The following is a 20458-nucleotide window of genomic DNA, read 5'->3' on the forward strand; positions in this document are numbered from 1 at the left end:
GCGCAGTTTACTTCATGAAATTCGATTAACCTATAGCAATCATGTTCTTTACAGCAAAACTAAAACAAAATATTTCTATCATGGTAAGTTGGATTGGGATGAGAAATCATCGGCCGGTCGTTATGTGCGCGATCATTGTAAGCCACTATTTAGATATCAAATGAGTGATAGTGAAGATCATTGTGAATTATTTGATTTAATTAAGAAAATGTTGGAGTATGAACCATCACAACGTGTTACGTTAGGTGAGTGCGTTTTTTCCTTTTATGTTTATGTTTTTTTTTTTTTGTAATTTTGACTATGTGTTATGTACCATGTTGTTCTTTAAATATCAATGGTTTTATTGTAAATGATGTGGATTTTTATTGATATTAACATATCAATGTTTTTTATAATTGTATAATAAAAACAAGTAAGAAAGTATAGTCGGGCGTGGCCTACCATATGATACCCTACACCAGTTATGAATATTAAATGTGATCTATTTTTCATACTAAAGCATTTATCTGGAATATTACCTTGATTCCGATTTATTTAAGCAATTTATTTACGAAAAACTAATTTTCTGAAAGAGGCTTTATATGGGGGATAGGAGCAAAAGTGAACCGATCCCGATAAAATGGGCTAGATAGATTTATATTTATATAATATTTGTCTGTGATAAATTTCATTGCAATAACAGTGTTAATGAGTGAATTGCGGATATTCAAGTCATTTTCCGAAGGGGGCTTTGTATGGGGGCTAGGGTCAAATCAAAGTATATTAATAAAGTAGCATCACTTGAACAGCTGACTATTTTTTTTAAACTAGATAAATGAAGCAAGTTGTCAAAGTTTGTTTTGAAAATTGTTAACATTGTTTACGTCGCCATTTTTAAATTGTGTTTTGCTATTTGTTAAAATTTGTGAAAAGTTGAAAAAGTGAATTAAAAGTGGTTTTAAAGTAGTTTAAAAGTGTAATAAATTGTATAATATATAATAATATAATTAAATTGTTAATATTTTTAACTTAAAAGTAATATTTTTTATTTATGTTTTGTTCACATTGTTGTTCAAGGCAATTTTATTTTGACACAATCTTAAATTATTCCAAAAACAAAAAATATGTGGTTGTTGTAGATGTTGTTGTACAACAAGAGATGTCGCTACTTTATTAATATACTTTGGGTCAAATGAAGTCCGATCATTTCGAAATTCGAAAGGTCATCAAGGCTTGTATAAAACTTAGTTGTACGAACTTTTATCGAGAATTTATATTATACAGAATTATGAGTTTAAAAGCCCTTTTCGGGGGATTCAGTTGTATGGGGGCTAGGTGAAATAATGGACAGATTTTAACCATTCGTCCTTGTTTCAAAAGAAACGTGTATGCCAAATTTCATCAAATTATCTTGAAAATTGCGACCTGTACCTTGATAACAACGTTTACATGGATGGACACACGGACAGTCGGAAGGACGGACGGGCATCGTTAAATCGACTTAAAGGTGGGTATAGTACTAATATTTTAGTGCGTTACAAACATCAGCAAAAACGCATAATACTCTTCCCACTATAGTGGTGTAGGGTATAACAATTGTGATTTTTAAACAGGATTAAATGTCAAACAGAAACGCCAATATCCTACGAGAAGTGGTATTAACATAATGTCCATGATCGTATTTTGGAATAAAATTGTGTTTCATAATGCCCATGGTCGTACATATTGTGTTTCATAACATGAAAATTCGAACATTTTTAAATTCTTAATTCTGATGATTCATAAAAATATATTTTAATTTAGTCAATTTCTGAAAATATCAAATTTCTAAATTGAAGATTTTTAAAATATTGTTTTATTTTGAGTTTCAAAATATTTCGAATATTTTATTAAAATTTTTCCAATGTCTAACTTTACGTGTTTGCCACATGTTTGTATGATTGTTTTTTGCCAAATTTCTCATTTTAGTTTTATGCACAGGTAGGTTTGCTCTGTTTTCTTCCAAAACGAGTAAGTTTTCTTTGTTCAATGTGTACTTGTCTTCTTCAAAAAATGAGAATATTTGGCAAAATGTCTTTATATGCAAGAAACATGAACGAAAATCTTTGAATTTTTGGTTTTGATTAGCAATCATGTTTGCTACGAAATCTCGCTATCTTATCTCTCTGAAAAAGCAGAATCTGTGGCTGTTTTGCCTAGAAGCTAGATAGAAATCTGAAATTAGAATTCAAATTTCCACAACGAAGCTTCAAATTTTGTGGCTTAACGAATTTCACAAGAAAAGATTTAGGAGAATACGATATGAAAAAAACTTTACAATTTATAAAACCAAAAATTCAAATATTTTCATTTAGCAATAAAACTAAGGTATGAAATGAACAACAGAACACAAACAGAAAGTCAACATATTCATGATAAATTTAAAACAAAATGTTCTAATTTCTTTTGTATTCTTTTTCAATATTTTATTAACATAAACACGCATACGACAACAATTATAGGTGAAGCTTTACGTCATCCATTCTTTGATAAACTCCCACCACATCAGCGTGTAGGTGATCCAGCCTCAAAAGTAATGCAACCCGCCTCGTCTGGTAGCAGCAGCCGTGAACGTTCACACAGTTTATCAAGATGAGAATTGGCACGATTTGGTTATTATTAATTAATAACAACATTTTTTTAATTTCTATAATACTAAACAACAAACAACCAATTTTCTTTCTTAATTTTTAAACAAATTTCACAAAAAAAACAAAATAATTTAAACAAAAATTTACAACAAAAGCTAAGAAAAACAACTGATACAACAAAACTCAACACTGCTACAAACAACTACAACAACAACACAACACACAGCAGCCAACCTACAAAAAAAAAAAGCAGCAATTTTTTTAACAAAAAAATGGAAATTTTAAAAACTTAATTTTTGTAAGTTTTTCTTTTAAAAGTTTTAAAATTTGATTACAAACTTTTTACAGTAAACAACTAATCATTTCAATTTTTAAGTTAAAATTCTACAAAAACAAAAAAAAAAAACATTGTAATTGTTGTAACATACTTACCTACAAACATATTTACAATAATTAGAAATTTCATTTTATTATTATAATAATAATTTTATAATTAAGAAATAGGAGCTCTTTCTTTTATTTCACTTATTAACCACTATTAATTTTTAGTTTTCTTTTTTTTTCTGAAAAAAATACAATTGTTTTTGTATATTTCTTTTTTTAATTTCCCTTTTCAAAACTTCTTTTGTTGTACTTTTAAATTTTCAAGCTTAAAATTATAACTTTTTTTGCTTCTTAAAAATTTGTTTTGACACAAATTTCCTTTTTTTAATGTATGGCAAAAGAAATATTCTAAGTTTTTCTTAAATGAAAAAAAATGAGTAACATTTTTTATTAAAAAAAATTGTAATAATTTTGTGTATTTTATTACCACCCCCACCTTAAAAAATTTCATTGATTTATAATTTAAATTTTACATATATTCATTTATTTTCTACATTTAGCTTATTAAGTTTTATTTTACGTTTTTCCATTTTTTTCCCCAAACTTTTCTTTTTCTATTTGTATGTAAAATTTGCTTTAATATCTTTAGTGATGAATTAAGTAGTTTATCATATAGTTTATCATTCATTTATTTCTTTATATTTTGTAATTTTTTCCTAATTCCTATAAGAATTACCTCATTATTCACTTGTAATTAAAGAATTATTTTGTCTTTATTTTAATTTTACATATTGCTGGTAGTGTTATGATGATAAACAAGAAGAAAAAAGAGAGAAACATGAATGTTAGAAATGTTTTCTAAAAAGAAATTATAAATGAAGTTTCATTTTAAGCAATCTTATTATTTAGACTTTTTTTCAAAATTTTATAATAAATTTGAGAGAAAAAAACAAAATGTGCAAATAAACGGAAATAATAAAAATTTGACTATTTTTTTTAAATACTTATGTATTAGTTTTAAACTTAGTTTATGCAACTGTATAAATGTAAGAGTTAAACAAATGTTTTCTTTTAGGTTTAGCTTAAGAAGGGTTATGCTCCACAAAAAGGTGCACCTCTACTCATAGACCTTAAGGTCCATTATGATTCCTTTCATAATGAGTGAAGATCCAAAAACAGAGAAACAAAAACACTAGAGGAAAACAAGTAAGAATGAAATAAAATGGGTAAAGAGTACAGATGAATGGAAACAGGCTTTCAACCAGAAGGTTAATCAAGACAATTCCCCAAAAAAAGGAAGAAAACTTAGTTGCAGAACTAAGACTAATTCCCTTGATTGCGAGTGTTAAGTCTCTCAATTTTCCCTAGATCTTCATGGAACCTAATCCCCAATTAAAAATGTATAAAACTGATACTACTCATTTGTTCTAAAGAGATTTGGTTTTCAAAATTGTTATGAAATACACAGGAACTAAAATCCTGATTTCCAAAACCATTCATCTGCGAGCCACAATTAAAAATTTCGTAGACTTTATGGTCCATTGGGATTACTTTCATAATCCTATTACTTAGTAGCAGAACTAAGACTAATTCCCTTGATTGCGAGTGTTAAGTCTCTCAATTTTCCCTAGATCTTCATGGAACCTATTCCCAAATTAAAAATGTATAAAACTGATACTACTCATTTGTTCTAAAGAGATTTGGTTTTCATAATTGTTATGAAATACACAAGAACTAAAATCCTGCTATCCAAAACCATTCATCTGCGAGCCACAATTAAAAATTTCGTAGACTTTATGGTCCATTGGGATTACCTTCATAATGAGTGAAGACCCAAAGACAGAAACAAAAACACTAGAGGAAAACAAGTAAGAATAAAAGAAAATGGATAAAGAGTAGAGATGAATGGAAACATGATGATTTTCAAAGGCTTTTAACCAGAAGGTTAATCAAGACAATTCCCCAAAAAAGGAAGAAAACTTAGTAGAAGAAATTACTTGATTGCGAGTGTTAAGTCTCTCAATTTTCCCTAGATCTTCATGGAAACTATTCCCCAATTAAAAATGTATAAAACTAATACTACACATTTGTTCTAAAGAGATTTGGTTTTCATAATTGTTATGAAATACACAGGAACTAAAATCCTGATATCCAAAACCATTCATCTGCGAGACACAATTAAAAATTTCGTGTAAAATTGTTAAAATTTTTATATTAAACAAAAACACTTCACTGCAATAAATATGCTTAGGATTTCTGTCTTTCTTAAACAACTTTATTTTTTATTTATTTCAATTTAAACAAATTTTAACCATTAACTAAGAGCTCCTTTATAATATTTGAAAATAACTTACAGACTTTGAAATCTCAAAGCCACCATCATATACACCCCCCCTCCCCCTACAAATTTAAAACAAATGTTCTTTGTTTAAACAAATATTTAAAACAATTTTTTTTAGGTTTTTAAACATTTTCAGGAAAATTTATATTGTAATTATTTTAGTGCTGTGTGTGTGTTAGTTTTTTTTATAACTAATGTATTCGTATGTTTTTGTATACTATATTTTTTAAAAGTCTTTTTATGTTCATTCTTTCCTATATTGTAATTTTAAATATGTTAATTAAAAATAACCAAATCGTTTAAAAAGGTGTTAAAGAAAAGAAAACACAAAAAATATTTATATTTTTAGTGGTGTTCAATGTATTTTTAATGTAGTTATACAATATAAAATTTTAGTTTAAAAACTAATTGGGAAAAATAAAAAAAAAATAAAATTTAGTAATTAAAATCATGACAATATTTAGCTAGATATTATAAAACACTATCTTTCTAGACATATTGTAAATAACTAAGATTTTATATTGTATAATGAAAAGAAAGCCAAAACATAATTAATATTTTTTTACATTATAAAACTAAATATTAATTATGGTTAGGCTTATTATTTACTAATTATTAGTACTTTATGTATTGTTGTAATTATACAAACATGTTCATTATCAATCATAAAACAAAAACCTCAACAACTCGTTAAGAGAAAAATAAAAAAAAACAAATTTTGCTGTAAAACATAAACAATTTTGTAAAAAGTTTATATAAAATAGAAAAAACAATTTTTTTTGTAAAGCTGCTGGTACTGATGGTCTATTTGAAAAAAAATCGTAATAAAAAATAAAAAAAGCAGCATTTTGAGTTTATATTTTACAATTTTATTGATTCTTAATTTTAAAACAGAAAAATGAAATAAATAAAATATATACATACTTATAAGTTTAGTAAATTGTTTTTAAACACAAAGCTGTACATGAAAAATAGTTGAAAAACTTGCAAAATGGAAAAAAAAAACAAAACAAAACTCAAATTAAATTTTGATTATTTATCTATAAACATTATAAAATTAAGTCATTACATCAAATTAGTTAACAAACATTTTTATATATCTAAAATATTGATTAAAAACAAAACAAAATAACTTACAATTTCTTCATTAAGCAAACTGTTGCAAATTTTGAAATTCATACAATCTAAGTTACGTTTATTATGAAAGAAAAGAAGTTGCAAATGTAATAGAAAACACCTTAATGGAACTTTATTGTTTAAGTTTGAGTACTTTTAATTTTATTATATTATAGTTTTTTTTTTTTTTTTGTTTTATTAAAAGAAAAAAAAGAAATAAATAAAAACCACAAAATAAGTTTGTAATATAAATATCATTAATTTATGCCTCATTTGTAAACTAAAAAAATAGCATAAAAAAATATGAAATGTTAAAAAAAGCAACTAATATTTAAGCTCAAAGAAAAGCAAAATACTATTATTAGTTTAAATTTGTCTTTGGTTTATTACCATTATTATTATTATTATTATTATTGTTTTAAATATAAAAATTTTCTTTTAATTTTGTTTGAAACATTTATATATAATATTGTTTCCAATCATTATAAGATGACAACCAGTCTGGAGAAGAACTTACAACTGCAGCCACAAGTGACAAGCAGAACAAATTTTTAAACTTTAAAAATTAGACCTTAAATAATTATAAACCATTTTCCCTGGATTCTGAAAATATACTAGTTTTAATTTAAAAAATATATATATATATGAAAATAAAAGAAATATAAATATTTAATAAAAATTACTAACAATGCTTTTTATTTGATGGGGAGCACTTTGATCACGCTTTGTTTCACTTAAATTTTCAATTTCTTTCACATACTTTTAGGCGCTTTTATTTGTATAAAATTAGCGCCATCTACATTTGGCCTATGGGCTGGAAAAAATTTGCAAAAATCGAGTTTCTCAGTCTGGCAACGCCACCTACAAAAATGTTACATCGTTAACAAAAAACAATCTGGCAATCCCTAGTTGTTTTGCAACTTTTTTGCAAAAACAATCTGGCAACACTGGTAGCGTGGTCGAAAATTCGTGTAAATGTTGCCAGACTGTAAAACTCATTTTTTCACTTTTATTTTTTACCTCTATGCCACCAACAGATGGCGCTAAATTCATGTTAATAAAAGCGCCTTAAGGTATGTGATACTTTGAAAATTATTAAAATGGTTGATGTCTTAGCTAAATGGTGATGTTTTTCACTAAACTTACCTTGTTTTCATGATCTTATCAACTAAATAAAACAATTGTTTGTTTTTGTAAGTTAATGTATTGATTTTTTTTTTGTAATTTATTGAATTTTTCATGATTCTTTTGTTTTTTTTTCATGTTTCTTTAAATAATTTCATATTTTCCTTTAAATTGTTTAAATATATATATATAGAGACTTTACATAAGTTTAGGTCTGTTGTTCATAAAATTGTGTTATATTTAAATAAACAAAAAGTACTTAAAATAAATTTTAGAAAAGAATAATAAACAATGATTTTCAATAATTGTTTGAGGAATAATTTTATATTAAAAGGATAGACGGAAAAACAATAGGAATACCTCTAAAATATGTTAAGTTGGGGGAATAAGAAAACTCTTTTAAAATGTGATATTCAGTTCCTTACAAGCAGTTGAATGTTATGATTACATTACAAGCTCCTTACCAGTGTCTGTGGTGGGAATCGAACTCTTGTCTAACAGACTAGAACACTAACCACCAAACCACTGGAGATGATTAAAAATGCAATGTTTATGTGTGGCGGACAGCTGTGTCCTACACAAAAGATATAAAGAGATATTTTAACTGAAATTTTCTGAATTTGTTATAATGAACCAGATATTGATGAAGGATAAAGTTTCTTTGAATCATATGGAGTTTGATCTTCAACTTCAATAAACAATTATTGTTAATATCATCTCCTAATTCATTTTGCAGGCTGTTGCTAATTAGCCTTTTCGAACTGAATGCAGACGCACTGAATCGAACAGAATTGACTTGGTACACTTCACTTGCCTAATGTGTATGTAATGGAAAACTGTACATAGTCATATAGCAAATTGAATCGGATTGATTATAATGCCTATTGGGCCACAATCAACTGATGATTGTTTGAATGAGAGATATATCAGCATATTGGCTGATCATATATACTCTTTATTAAAGAGCTTATCGAGTTGTTATCAGACCTTGTAATATAATTTTAATCCGATATCAACGTTTTAATAAGGAGGGAATTTTTATGTGATTGGTTGGTAGTTGTTACTACCACTGCCTGTAATTTTATATAGACAATTTCGTGTCATGTCACCCAACCTTTAAAATCGATGTCTTCCGTTGAATTTGCACCAATGTTAGTACTGGATAGTAAGCCAGTCACAAATTTTCAGCTCTATCGGTCAAGAACTGCTGGAGTTAGAGGGGGTCAAAGTTGGGCATTTTGATAATAAGGAGTTTTTTTCAAATGAGTGCAACTTTTCAAATATTGGCCCTAGAGAAATTTTGAAAATATGTATACTAGTCCGCACATGGGAGTAAAGAGTACTCTTCAAGGACTAGCACTAGTACAAAACTAATCTAAATATATGGAAAAAAACATGCTTTATAGCGGAGGGGGTCAAAGTTGGGCATTTTTATCATAAGGAGTTTATTTTCAAATGAGTGCAATTTTTTAAATATTGGCCCTAGAGAAATTTTGCAAATATGTATACTAGTCCGCACATGCGAGTAAAGAGTACTCCTCAAGGGCTAGGACTGGTACAAAACAAATCTAAATATATGAAAAAAAAAAACATGCTTCTAGGTGAGGACCAAGTAATCCACCCATGCATTAGAGCGGTGTAATCCCAAAACTACTTCCTTGCTAAATTTATACGAGTACATGATCCGCTACATGGTTTCATGTAATGCAGGCTATGGACCATGTTGTTTTTGAAAATAAAAATAAACATGATCCATGCCTGCAGTACATAGGACTACGAAACGGATCATGAACTTCAATAATGTGTACAGGGGGGGTAGTTTTTGGATTACCTAAATGGGTCATGTACTCTAATAATAGATATTTCTTTTTCTTTATAGTTGGTTAATGGAATTTTTTTTTTAATTTTTTGGAAAGTTTGAAGAAATTGCTATCTACATCCTTTGGACGATTTTTGCAAGGACCGATAGGTAAAAAGTTACTCTCATTTGAAAAAACACCCTGTATGAACAAAATGTCCAACTTTGACTCGCTCTAACTCCGGCAGTTCTTGACCAATAGGGCTGAACCTTGGTGTAAATCATCATGCAATCGATAGACATCGATTTTAAAAGTTGGGTAACTTGAAATGAAATTGCCCTTATATAAAAAAACAAACATTTAAAAACATTATTTTAGATTCTTATGAATATCAAACAATTTAGAGAAAAAAAATTTCATGAATTTAAAAAATCTTCTAGAAAATATATAATCAACTTTTAATAGAAAAAATTAGAATTCTTTTTCAAAATTAATTAATTGATTAAATAATTAATTTTTCAAAATTATAATTTCAAATAAAATAACTAAATAAATAAATAACAACAAATATTTAAACAAAACTACTACATAAAAACCAAAGAAAAAAATATATTAGTAATATTAATTAATAATAAATTAAAAAAATAAGAAAACAAAATTGATTATTAAAAACAAAATAAATATTTAAAAAAAATTATAATTTAAGGATAAAAAGTGATAACAATTATTTTTTGTTCTTAAAACTACAAAATTCACTTAAATGATAATATTTGTTTTGTTTTTTTTAAACATTTTAAAATGTTTTTTGTTTTTATAATGATTTTGTTGTTTAAACAAATTTCATTTTAACAATATTTTTGTTCATTTTGTCTTAAATGCTAATAAGTTAAAGTTGTAATGATTAAACATTGTTTTTTGTTTAAATATTATTTTGTAATAATTTTGATTATTTCTTTTTTGTTTTGTTGTTGTTTTTATGTGGCAAATGTTTTTAACATTGAATATTTTGTTTTTTGTTATTAAGGTTATTTGTTATTTTTACAGGAAAAAAAAAATAAATATGTTATAAATTTTAGATTTGAAGAGATTTTTTTTTGGTTATTTTATATATTTTTTAATTATAATTAATTTTTTTTTATTTTTATTAAAAAAAAGTTTTAAAAATTTAAAAGAAACAAAATAAAAATGCAACAAAAAAAAAACAATATTTACACAGTAAGAATTTATTTTAATTTTGCTGAGCAAAATTTTTAAGCGATTGGTAAGTAATTTTTTAATATTTTTTATTTTTTTATTTTTGTTTTATATGGAAAATATTTTAAAAATTTCCATTTATGTTTTTATGTGTTTTTTTTTTATTTGGTGTAAATACATTCTGCCTTTATAATTTTCTTTCTATTTGAAAAAATATAATTTCTGTTCTTCTTTATTTGTTTATTGTCTATTTCCGGTTTTTGTGTTGGGATTAAAGGGTATTTAAAATAAACTGATTTGAATTCAAAATTTTATTATTTTTTTAAATCCATGCTTCGTTTGTTTTTTTTTTACTCTATTTTTGCAATATGTAACTTAAAGTTGTGTTTTTAAAATTATAAGTTTTTAACAAGCTTGATTTGTGGTTAAATAGTTATGATTTGTTGTCATGATTTTTAAACATGTATATTTAGTAGAAAATTTATTTTGGTATATCAAAATTCGACAGGGAATAGTTCTAAAGAGGCAATAAAAAATGGTGTGTATCTAATGGCCTTTTTAAAAATATGTATGTAATATATATATTAAGGTTTGTCTTTTTATCATATCTAAGAGGGAAAAACAAATAAATATACACGCCTGGTACCAAATTGACACTAAACTGTTTATTTTCAATACCATCCGTTGTCAAAGTATATACCTACGTAAGACAACACTATGTAATGTTGACAACATTGCAACAATTCGTTGTCGAAATCTAAATTTTATACACATCCGTTGTCTAAATTTTAACAAACGTGGTAAGCTCACTATTGACAAACAATCCGTTGCCAATAATGAGCTTACCACATTTGTTAACATTTAGACAACGGATGTGTATAAAATTTAGCTTTCGACAACGAATTGTTGCAATGTTGCCAACGTTGCGTTGCCAACATTACATAGTGTTGTCGTACGTATGTATATACATACTTTGACAACGGAAGTTATTGAAAAATTATAAACTCTTTGTTGTCAATTTGGTACCAGGCGTGTAGCTTCATGAAGAAGGAAAAAGTACTAAAAAGTCCTCTTTTATATGTTCTCGCTTACTTAATTTCATGTTTCAATGTTCAATGGTAAAAAGTACCTTTTGAAGAAGGAAAAAGTACCAAAAAGTCCCATTTTATGGGTTCTTACTTAATCCGGGCTTTACATACTTAATTTCAAGTTTCTAGGCTCAATATTATGGAAGATTCATAAAGTACATTTCGAAGAACGAAAAAATACCAAAAAGTCGCCTTTTATGGGTTCTCACTCAATCCGGGTTCTACACAATTAATAGGTTCAATAGTATAGAAAATTCAAAAAGTACCTTTTGAAAGTACCAAAAGTCCAGAAAGAATTGTTGAAGATTTGGATCCCAAGGATATCTGGGGTCTTCGAAAAATTGGTTTCAACAAGCATACAGACAGACAGACGGACATAGGTTAATCGACTCCGCTATCTATAAGGACTCGAAATATATATACTTTGTAGGGTTGGAAAATTATATTATAGAAATTACAAACGGAATGACAAACTTATATATACCCTTCTCACGAAGGTGAAGGATAAAAAAAAACAATATCAATCAATTCATATTATATATTAAAAAATGTTCAGTCTAGTGCTTTCTTTCGGACTACTATCGTACTTTAAACAGACGGACGTCTTAATAAAAATACCCACTACCCAACAAACGGAATCACAAAATCAATGTAATCCTCGATTTTTATAAAATTACATGTAAGAGTACAAAATCAGATCAGATAATCCTACCAAATTTTGGCCAGCTACCAACCTAACTATCAAAAATCATTTTAAAAATTTGAAACTATAAATTTTAGACCAATTGGACCACTGCTTAAAGCCGACCTAAAACTTCTCAACCTTTCCAGGTAAAAAAACTGAAAGTATCAAAGAGACTTTTTAGCCCAAATTTTATTTCATAAGTTATACGGAAAGTCAGATATTTAGTGGGGAAGGTTTTTCTATCAAAACGACCCGCGAATTTTCGATTTTTACTATAATCGATTTTTATGATGGTAGCTAAATTTTTTGTCAAAAGTTTTCCAAAGGTTTTTTCATAATACATGTTGATATAAACAAATTCGGTTCAATTCTAGATTACAAAACATAGAAGTATATGTTGCTGGGACCTAAAAAGACCCATATAATCAAATTCCATTACCACAATTGATCTCGTTTCTCTGTTTAGTTCAACTCTAGAACCGTTAGACTTAATTAATAGAAAATACAAAATCATAACAATTAACTTAAGTCGATTTAAGATGTTCTAAATCAAAATTTAATTATTTTTTCAACTACTAAATTTATTTTCTTTTGTTAGTTCTTAAGCTTGTTAATATTTAGTAAAAATATATACATACTTATAAGTTGTATATATTTATCAGATAAAAATTTAGTAGTAAAAAGGTTATGTTATGATTCAAATACGAGTTACTTGCTATTACTTAGCTACACATAAAATTATAGCAACAACATCAAAACTTTTACCACGATTATGTTTAATTCCTTTGTATTACTAAAGTATAACCCTGCATGGACCACGAAAACTGTGGATTACCATTATTAACGGTTGTTGTAGTTGATGTTGTTGTATTTGTTATAGAACTTGAACTTACCACTGGTTTATTCAAATCCTTGGGAGCAGTATGTCATTTGGCGGCTGAAGCCGCTGATGATGTGTTAATTTGATTAACATTTGTTGAAGATTTTGTGGGTGAGTTGTTGGCAGCGCCACCTGGTGGAGCTGGTGCTATGCGTATAGGTTTGTGTCTGGGCTGTGATGAACCCGTTGTTGTTGAAATAATATTCGATGAGGTATTGTTATTTAAGCCGGCAATCAAATCATAACCACCTGTACGTGGTATGGGACGTTTATTAGCACGATTGGGACTATTTTGATGGGGTGTAGATGATGTGGGTTGTTGTATTTGCTTGGCCGAACCAGCTGGCGTGGTTGTTGTTGTGGTTGATGAAGCTGAAATACGATCCAATTCGGTCATTGCTTCTTGTATAGCTTTTTCGAGTTGGGAATTTAATTTTCGGCTCCTTTGGAATTGATTTATTTTTCAATGTTTTGTTTGTGGGTGTTATAAGTGTGTTGGGATTGTGTTTTGTTTTTAAGAAGGTGGATTTAAGTTGGGAAAAGGTAGTTGATGTTGATAAGGTAAGAAAATAAAATTAAAAGAAATAAAAATTAAATTAAATTTGTATTTAAAATAAATTAGGTGAAATATAAAAATTTTGATAAAAATATTTCAAATAAACAAAACTAAAATCATTATTGAAACAATTCTAAAAACCTGCTAAACTGAGCCAAATTACTTGTAAAATAAAATACATACAACTAAAATTATTTGTCCAATTCACAATCAATGTTGTATCGTTGTAAGTCATACAAAATTTTCAAATAATTTCAAAACAATAATAAAGAAATTATGACATACTACGATACAACCATACCACAATAATTGTGAATTGTACAATTGTAGAAGAACTAAATACATACTAAGTTTAAACAAAAAAGTAATAAAAATAATAATTTAAATTAAAAAAATATATATAGTTAAGAAACTCATTACTGATATAGATTGATTGGATTAAAATTACAGTGGGGCGAATAACTAAAATATTAAACAGTCAAAGTTGGCCTTTTTGAAGACGCTAACATTTTTATTTTAGCACAAACTATTTAAAATTTACACTAAAATTACTAAAACTTTAATTGGACCTGCTTTGGAACCTAAAATTCTATATATATCCTATATCCTATCCGATAACTTTAAAGTTTTTGCTATTCCTTTTTGAATTAAACTTACTCCAATAATGTTTTATTCAAAAAAATATAAATGCTCACTTTCTTGTATCCTTTTGCGCCTTATGATGAGCTTCCAGACCTTCGGAAAGACTTTGTAATAAATGTATGGCCATAATTTCTGTATTTGAACGACCACCACCGCCAAACCATTGAACCCAAACTGATTCTGATTGATTGTCGAGAATCTTAACAACTTTACCGGGCCACGCAGGGAAACCACGAGCTGGTCCCCATATTAATTCACCCACCGAGAAAGTACGTTGTAAACTGGCTGCCAAAGGTGGTGAAGACGAAGAGGGTGACACTGGCGTATTATCCACCATTTCTAAAGATTTGTTAACAACAACACGTGGTGAGGTCTTAAGACAACGATTACGATTTCTGGCATTAGGATTTTTGGAAGGTGTTTTCAATTGCTGCTGCTGGTAATCAATCTGATATAGTTGTTGCTGTGGCGTGGGTGTACGAGGCGGAGGTGGTGTTATCATAAGCGTTGTAGTGGGAGAATTTTGTGGTGAATCTATAGTAGAAATACTTTTGAATAAAAAATCACAAAATCTAATATTTTTGGAAAGAAGTTTTGTTTGTTTTTTTTTGCTTTTAATTTTAAAGCTGCTGTTGTTAGTAAATTATCAAAGGAAGGTTTAAAATGCCATAACCAATAAGTTAGCTAATGAGTTTATATTTTTAGTACTTATGTTCTCATGTCGCCTATAAATAAACTTCGCTTCAATAAATCAATATTCATTTCAAATAAATGTTTGAAACGGAAAAAACAAAAGTGAAATTGATCGCTTCCGTTGGCAAAAGAACATCATAAATCATTGCCTGTTTTTATTGCCAATAAAACAAATACTTATTTTATGTATTAAACAAATATTTATTGGGTTCCTTTTAAGCTTTTCGCCTTTTTTTGTTAATATGGTTATATAAAAAAGTATGTATTGTAATTTGATGAGGTTCATGAACAGTCTGTAAATAATAGATTATTTTTCATGCGTAACTAATGTTTATTACATCTTTTATTATAAGTCGATCATTTTCTATTATTATATAGGTTTTTTTAGAGAAAGTGTTTCAAATATATGTATATCGTTTGCTAAAAGTCAGACTCCAGTACCTTTGTACTATTACCAGTACTTTTTGACATTTAAAAATAAACGTTTCATTCGGCTGTCATTCAGCTAACATCAAGTTTTTTCTCTCTAGAAGACTGCTTCCGTTCCAATTATAAGGCCTGTTCACGAAAAAATTTACACATTATTATTAACTAGTCATAAGCAAAATTTTGTAACTGTCAAAACACGAGCACTTTCTTAGTATTTGCGAAATATCGTTCATTGAATAAAAATCCCCAAAATGATTTTGTACAATTGTATTTCCAACAGTAGAATATACTCAACATATTTCGAAAATGTTGACCACTTTATATCACCTGTAATTCCTATTTAAATTCGTATTAATCAACATTCAATATCTCTCAACAGGTAAGAGCTTCGTGCAATATTATAGCTTCGCTACAGTGGCAAAGCTACTGATCGCAATTTATATCGAAAATTTTGATCACTTTGTACCGTTTGATCATTTTAATTTAAATTTGTTTTCATTTCAAGACACTTCTCGATATAAATTTTCCAGTTATTGATACCTTTATGAAAATATACTCATCCGGAAGTTGGAATTCAAGAAAATATGGACACGCTAAGATTTTAAACTTGTTATCTCCAGTCTTAAACCAACCATCCGACTATATTACCCCACACACGGACTTTGATAGAATTTTCTAAGTCAGAGTTCCTTTCAGGAGCGAGTGATGTAGAGGTAACCTACAGAGAGAATATACCACCAGAAGTTGGGGTAAGTATATACCACCGTCTTCCCAACAACTGTATTGTTTTTCAAGCTGAAATATTTGCGATAATGTCAACCTGTAGGGTATTACATGACCTCAATATTCGCGGCAACATAGGAATTATTGTCGATAGTCAAGCGGCACTTCTCTCACTAAACTCTTATACTACCACTTCCCTATTAGTTAGACAATGCAAGAAGGATCTGTCAAGGCTGGGTCGCCTATCTGACATTACCCTTGATTGGGTCCCTACGCATAGGGACTAACATGGTAATGAACAGGCAGATGAGCTTGCCAGAAAGGGGTCTGCTCTTGACATTTCCAAAGCAATATCCTCAGATTGTTTCTTTAAAAGGCTGAAAATAGGTGGAATAATCTAGACACATGTAATGGACCGAAGTTATTGTAGCCCTCCTTCAATAAGAAATGCACAAGACACCTTATAAACTGAAGTAGGCGGGACATATCGAGGCTGATAGCAGTAATAATAGGACACTGGGTAATAGGCAGACATGCAATGTCGGCTTGGGCTCCTTTCAATGATCACTGTCGCAGTTGCAAAGACAGGGAAAAGGAAGAAACGGTCTTCCATCTCCTCTGTGAATGCCCTACGCTTCCTTGGCAATTACTTGATATCTAACCTTGGTGAGATATCTGAGTCTAGGCTTAATGATATCCTCAGATTTCTGACAGCTACAGGATGGATCTAATACTATAAATACTACATCTGACGAGTGGAGTGGTCCGGTTAAAACGGAGTCACTTCGATTCCACTTGACAATTCGCGTGTAGTGAACTACCACGTAAACCAACCAACCATGAAAATGTATTTCTTTTTTGATTTCAAAATATTTGTTCGGGTTCCTAATTTCTCCTTGGACACTCTTTACCGACTAACTGACCTTTTCACTATAGTTATTGCCTTTTATTGAATTTTCAAGCATTTTGTACAAAATCGCTTTTCGAAAATTTTATTAAACGGACGGTAAAAATGTTAAAATATTTCGTGGACAGGCCTCAAGCAGTATAAATTCTTCATTTGTATTTAAATACTTGTTACTGGATATAATCCGAAGATAAATTCTAATATCTAAATAAATATTAATGAATAAAATCCCACAAAATAATGGTTCGGCCCCAGTTGGTATCGGATATGACATTAGTGTGGGAGCAAAATTTGCCCTTATTAAGTTTGATTCTGATACCTTATATTAAATTTCACAAAAATGATTTGAGAATTACAAGACATTCTAAAATATAAAGTTTATGGGTTGACGTTACAATAAAAATTGCCAAAAAAAATTCTCCTCCCTTATTCGTTAGAAAGGTCAAACATTAAAAAAGAAATGCTTTGTCCAAGTAGTCCTTTTTTTTATCTGTCCATATTTTAATACAAGTTTACGTTGACATCTCGGGAAAACCTTGACGACTTGGCTTTATTGCTCCTAAAGATAAGATAAATGTTAAAACCACAGATGAACTTCATTAAAACCACCCATATATGTATATTGAAACATAATGTTACAGCAAACAAAGATGAAAATGATGAGAAAAAATCGAATCACTCAAGTGTAAATAATAAATGTGGAAAATAAACATGACAAAGACAACAAAAAAATGTTTGTGATGATAAAAAGGATATTAATAAATAAAATACCAAATAAATAAATTTATGTAGATTTATATTAAGTTAATGTGTGTATTATTTGTTAAAATAATATATGCAAAAAATATGTACATACATACATACATACAGATAGATGTACATATGTATATACTAGCATAAAAGTAATAAAATTATTAAGGCAATCAATAAAGTATAAAAAGCAACAGTAAAACATATAATACATACAAAAGCTTTTTATAAGCAAAATACAAAAGAAAATATGGCAACAACAGTTATTTATCCTGGCTGAAGGATTCGGCAAAGATATTGAAATATACATACTTTTACTTGTATGTATGTAAGTATGTCTACCATATGTGATTGCTTGTGTAAATATTAAGAAATAATGAAATAAATTGAAGAGCAATGAAATGTAATAATAAATAATTTAAAATATACAATGTTTTAATCATATATTCACAAGGATATAAACTATTATTAAACATAAGAGAGAAAATAATATAAGTTTAAGTGGATAAAAGGGAATGGGTAATATGGCAGTTAAGGAAAATATGAAGTAATGTATAAAATAGTGGAATTTCATGTATAAGGATAATTAAGTATCTATAAATGTATATAAAGGGTTTATGTGTGTGCTAAAACTATGTATTTATTAATTTATGAAAGTTTTCTCAAGTAATCAGTTTTCATTAGGATTATACAAATTAAGAAATGTAATTTTAAAATACCTAGCAAAAACATAGACTTTCCAATTACTACTACATACCGTCTGCATTACTTAGAAGAAGACTAGTAATGACTTACAATTAATATTTGACATTCTCGAATGTTGTTTCTTACACAAAAAACAATATTTTTGTATTTTTTTTGTAGTAAGTACTTATTTAACTCCCTATTTGTAAGTGAGCGTGGTAAGTACTTACCACGCCCCATAATGACTTAAAATGTTATTGTCTAAGTAATTTTAGCATGTTAACTTTTCAATGTAAGTTTTTGCTGGGTATGTTTTAAAATTTTAACTTCAGTTAGAATTTGTTTAAGCTTAAAAGTTTGTTATTAGTAACAATTTAAGTTAATTATAAGTGTACATTACTTGAGATTCTTTTTAAACTTTAAAATATATACATTAGGGTGTCCCGTGCACCACATTTTTATGGCAATACCTCTCAAATGATGCGTATTAATGTAGCAATACAAAAAATAAAAAACCAGCGATTGAAAATCCTGATGTCAGTACTATGTATATATTAAAAAAATTGTTTTCGCAATGGGTGTCAAAAATTTCCTAATATGGAGTACATGGAGCTCATCGTACTGAGATTAGAATTTTCAATCGCTGGTAAGGAACTGAGGCTCGTTCCAAAAAAATATTTTTAATTTTTCTCGTGTTCAGTACATTAATACCCATTTCTAGAGAGGTATTCCTACATGAGATCCTTAAAAAGGCAGTTTCTCGGGACACTCTAATATACATGTGTACATACGTAGATGTGTGCAATTTGTTAATAGTGTAGGTTAATATTAAAAATACAATTCCAAAGGATTCCAAAATCATATCTACAATGAACTCTTGTGAGAGCTTTTAGATTTCAAAGTATGCTCTAGTGTATAACAATATGTTAGTAAGTATTAGTTAAAATATTGAAATCTTTCATACTGTATGAGTGTCAAATTTATACTCTAGCAAGGATGAGTTTTATTATTTATAAATATGATTATAAAAAGTAACAAAACTCTATACAACTTCTTAATTCTTATCATTTCCATTCAACCATAAATAAATACATATATGTACTTATATAAAAGTGTTACTAAATATGTTGAATGTTGTAAGTTACAGGAATTAGAGGAAAGCAGTTGAATTCGAGCATTAACTAGTACAGGGAATTTTAATAAAACTTACCATGAGTATCAGGTTTATTACTGCCACCATTATCCGCCTGATGATGCTGTGGATTATTTACTGTATTATGTTGCTGCTGCTGTAGAGTCAAGTTTGTTAAGCCAGTAATATGTGTGGCAGTCGCTGCTGTGCCACCATTATTTGAAGCAGAACCAACACCACCACCCACAACCTGATATTGAGGTGGTGTTTGTACACGACGTATTTTCGCTTCCGTTGGTTTATAAATATTTGTATTTTGATATGCGGTTGACATAACGATGCCTGTAAAATGTACAAAGAAAAAGGGAGAGTTTGAATATGAATAAAGTAAATGGAAAATATAGCAAATATTTAGAAAAGGAAACATATTTTAGTAGCAGGATTAAATCAAAGTTAAGGCAAAAAATATAAGCCGCTGTAGCTCGATATAATAAAATAGCAAACACTTACTTATATAACAAATACTTAATATTCTATAAGTAGCTATTGCTGCTATTGTTTGTGTTGTTGTTATTGGCTACAACAACAATATCAGCAGAATTATTGAGTAAAGCTGACATCAACATTATTTTTCAACATTTTTCTTTTTTTTTTGGATTTTCTATATTTCCTTGAAAATTCTTATTTATATAAAATTTTGTTTGTCTATCGTGAGGACATATTCATAGTAAATGTATTTTGTTAAGGAATCAAATGAAATCGTATTAAAAAGATGACGACT

At 28.2% G+C, this 20458-nt stretch overlaps 2 protein-coding genes across 21 annotated transcripts in view; one reads left to right on the forward strand and one right to left on the reverse strand.

Annotated features, from left to right (window-relative positions):
- The window catches only part of LOC119604035 (serine/threonine-protein kinase Doa), a 193369-nt gene extending 188871 nt beyond the window's left edge, over positions 1-4498 (forward strand). For 7 of the 14 annotated variants that reach the window (XM_037956428.1, XM_037956478.1, XM_037956370.1 and 4 more), the window contains 2 exons: positions 37-245; positions 2481-4498. In XM_037956428.1, coding sequence (XP_037812356.1) covers positions 37-245; positions 2481-2614 — 343 coding nt within the window. In that variant the 3' untranslated portion in view covers positions 2615-4498. The remainder of the gene's footprint in view (positions 1-36; positions 246-2480) is intronic. The other 7 variants (XM_037956496.1, XM_037956437.1, XM_037956380.1 and 4 more) reach the window with 2 other exon arrangements.
- Positions 4499-11552: 7054 nt separating this feature from the next.
- The window catches only part of LOC119604173 (transcription factor SPT20 homolog), a 329355-nt gene continuing 320449 nt past the window's right edge, over positions 11553-20458 (reverse strand). For 2 of the 7 annotated variants that reach the window (XM_037956656.1, XM_037956650.1), the window contains exons 7-9: positions 19756-20019; positions 14413-14893; positions 11553-13604 (exon numbers count right to left, since the gene is read on the reverse strand). In XM_037956656.1, coding sequence (XP_037812584.1) covers positions 13208-13604; positions 14413-14893; positions 19756-20019 — 1142 coding nt within the window. In that variant the 3' untranslated portion in view covers positions 11553-13207. Of the gene's footprint in view, positions 13605-14412; positions 14908-17581; positions 17671-19755; positions 20020-20458 lie in introns of those variants that run through there. The other 5 variants (XM_037956653.1, XM_037956661.1, XM_037956680.1 and 2 more) reach the window with 5 other exon arrangements.

The sequence above is a fragment of the Lucilia sericata genome, unplaced genomic scaffold (genome assembly GCF_015586225.1).
Source record: "Lucilia sericata isolate MDLA Ls3-8-SP2 unplaced genomic scaffold, ASM1558622v1 Contig000012F_arrow, whole genome shotgun sequence".
In the NCBI taxonomy this organism is placed as follows: domain Eukaryota; kingdom Metazoa; phylum Arthropoda; class Insecta; order Diptera; family Calliphoridae; genus Lucilia; species Lucilia sericata.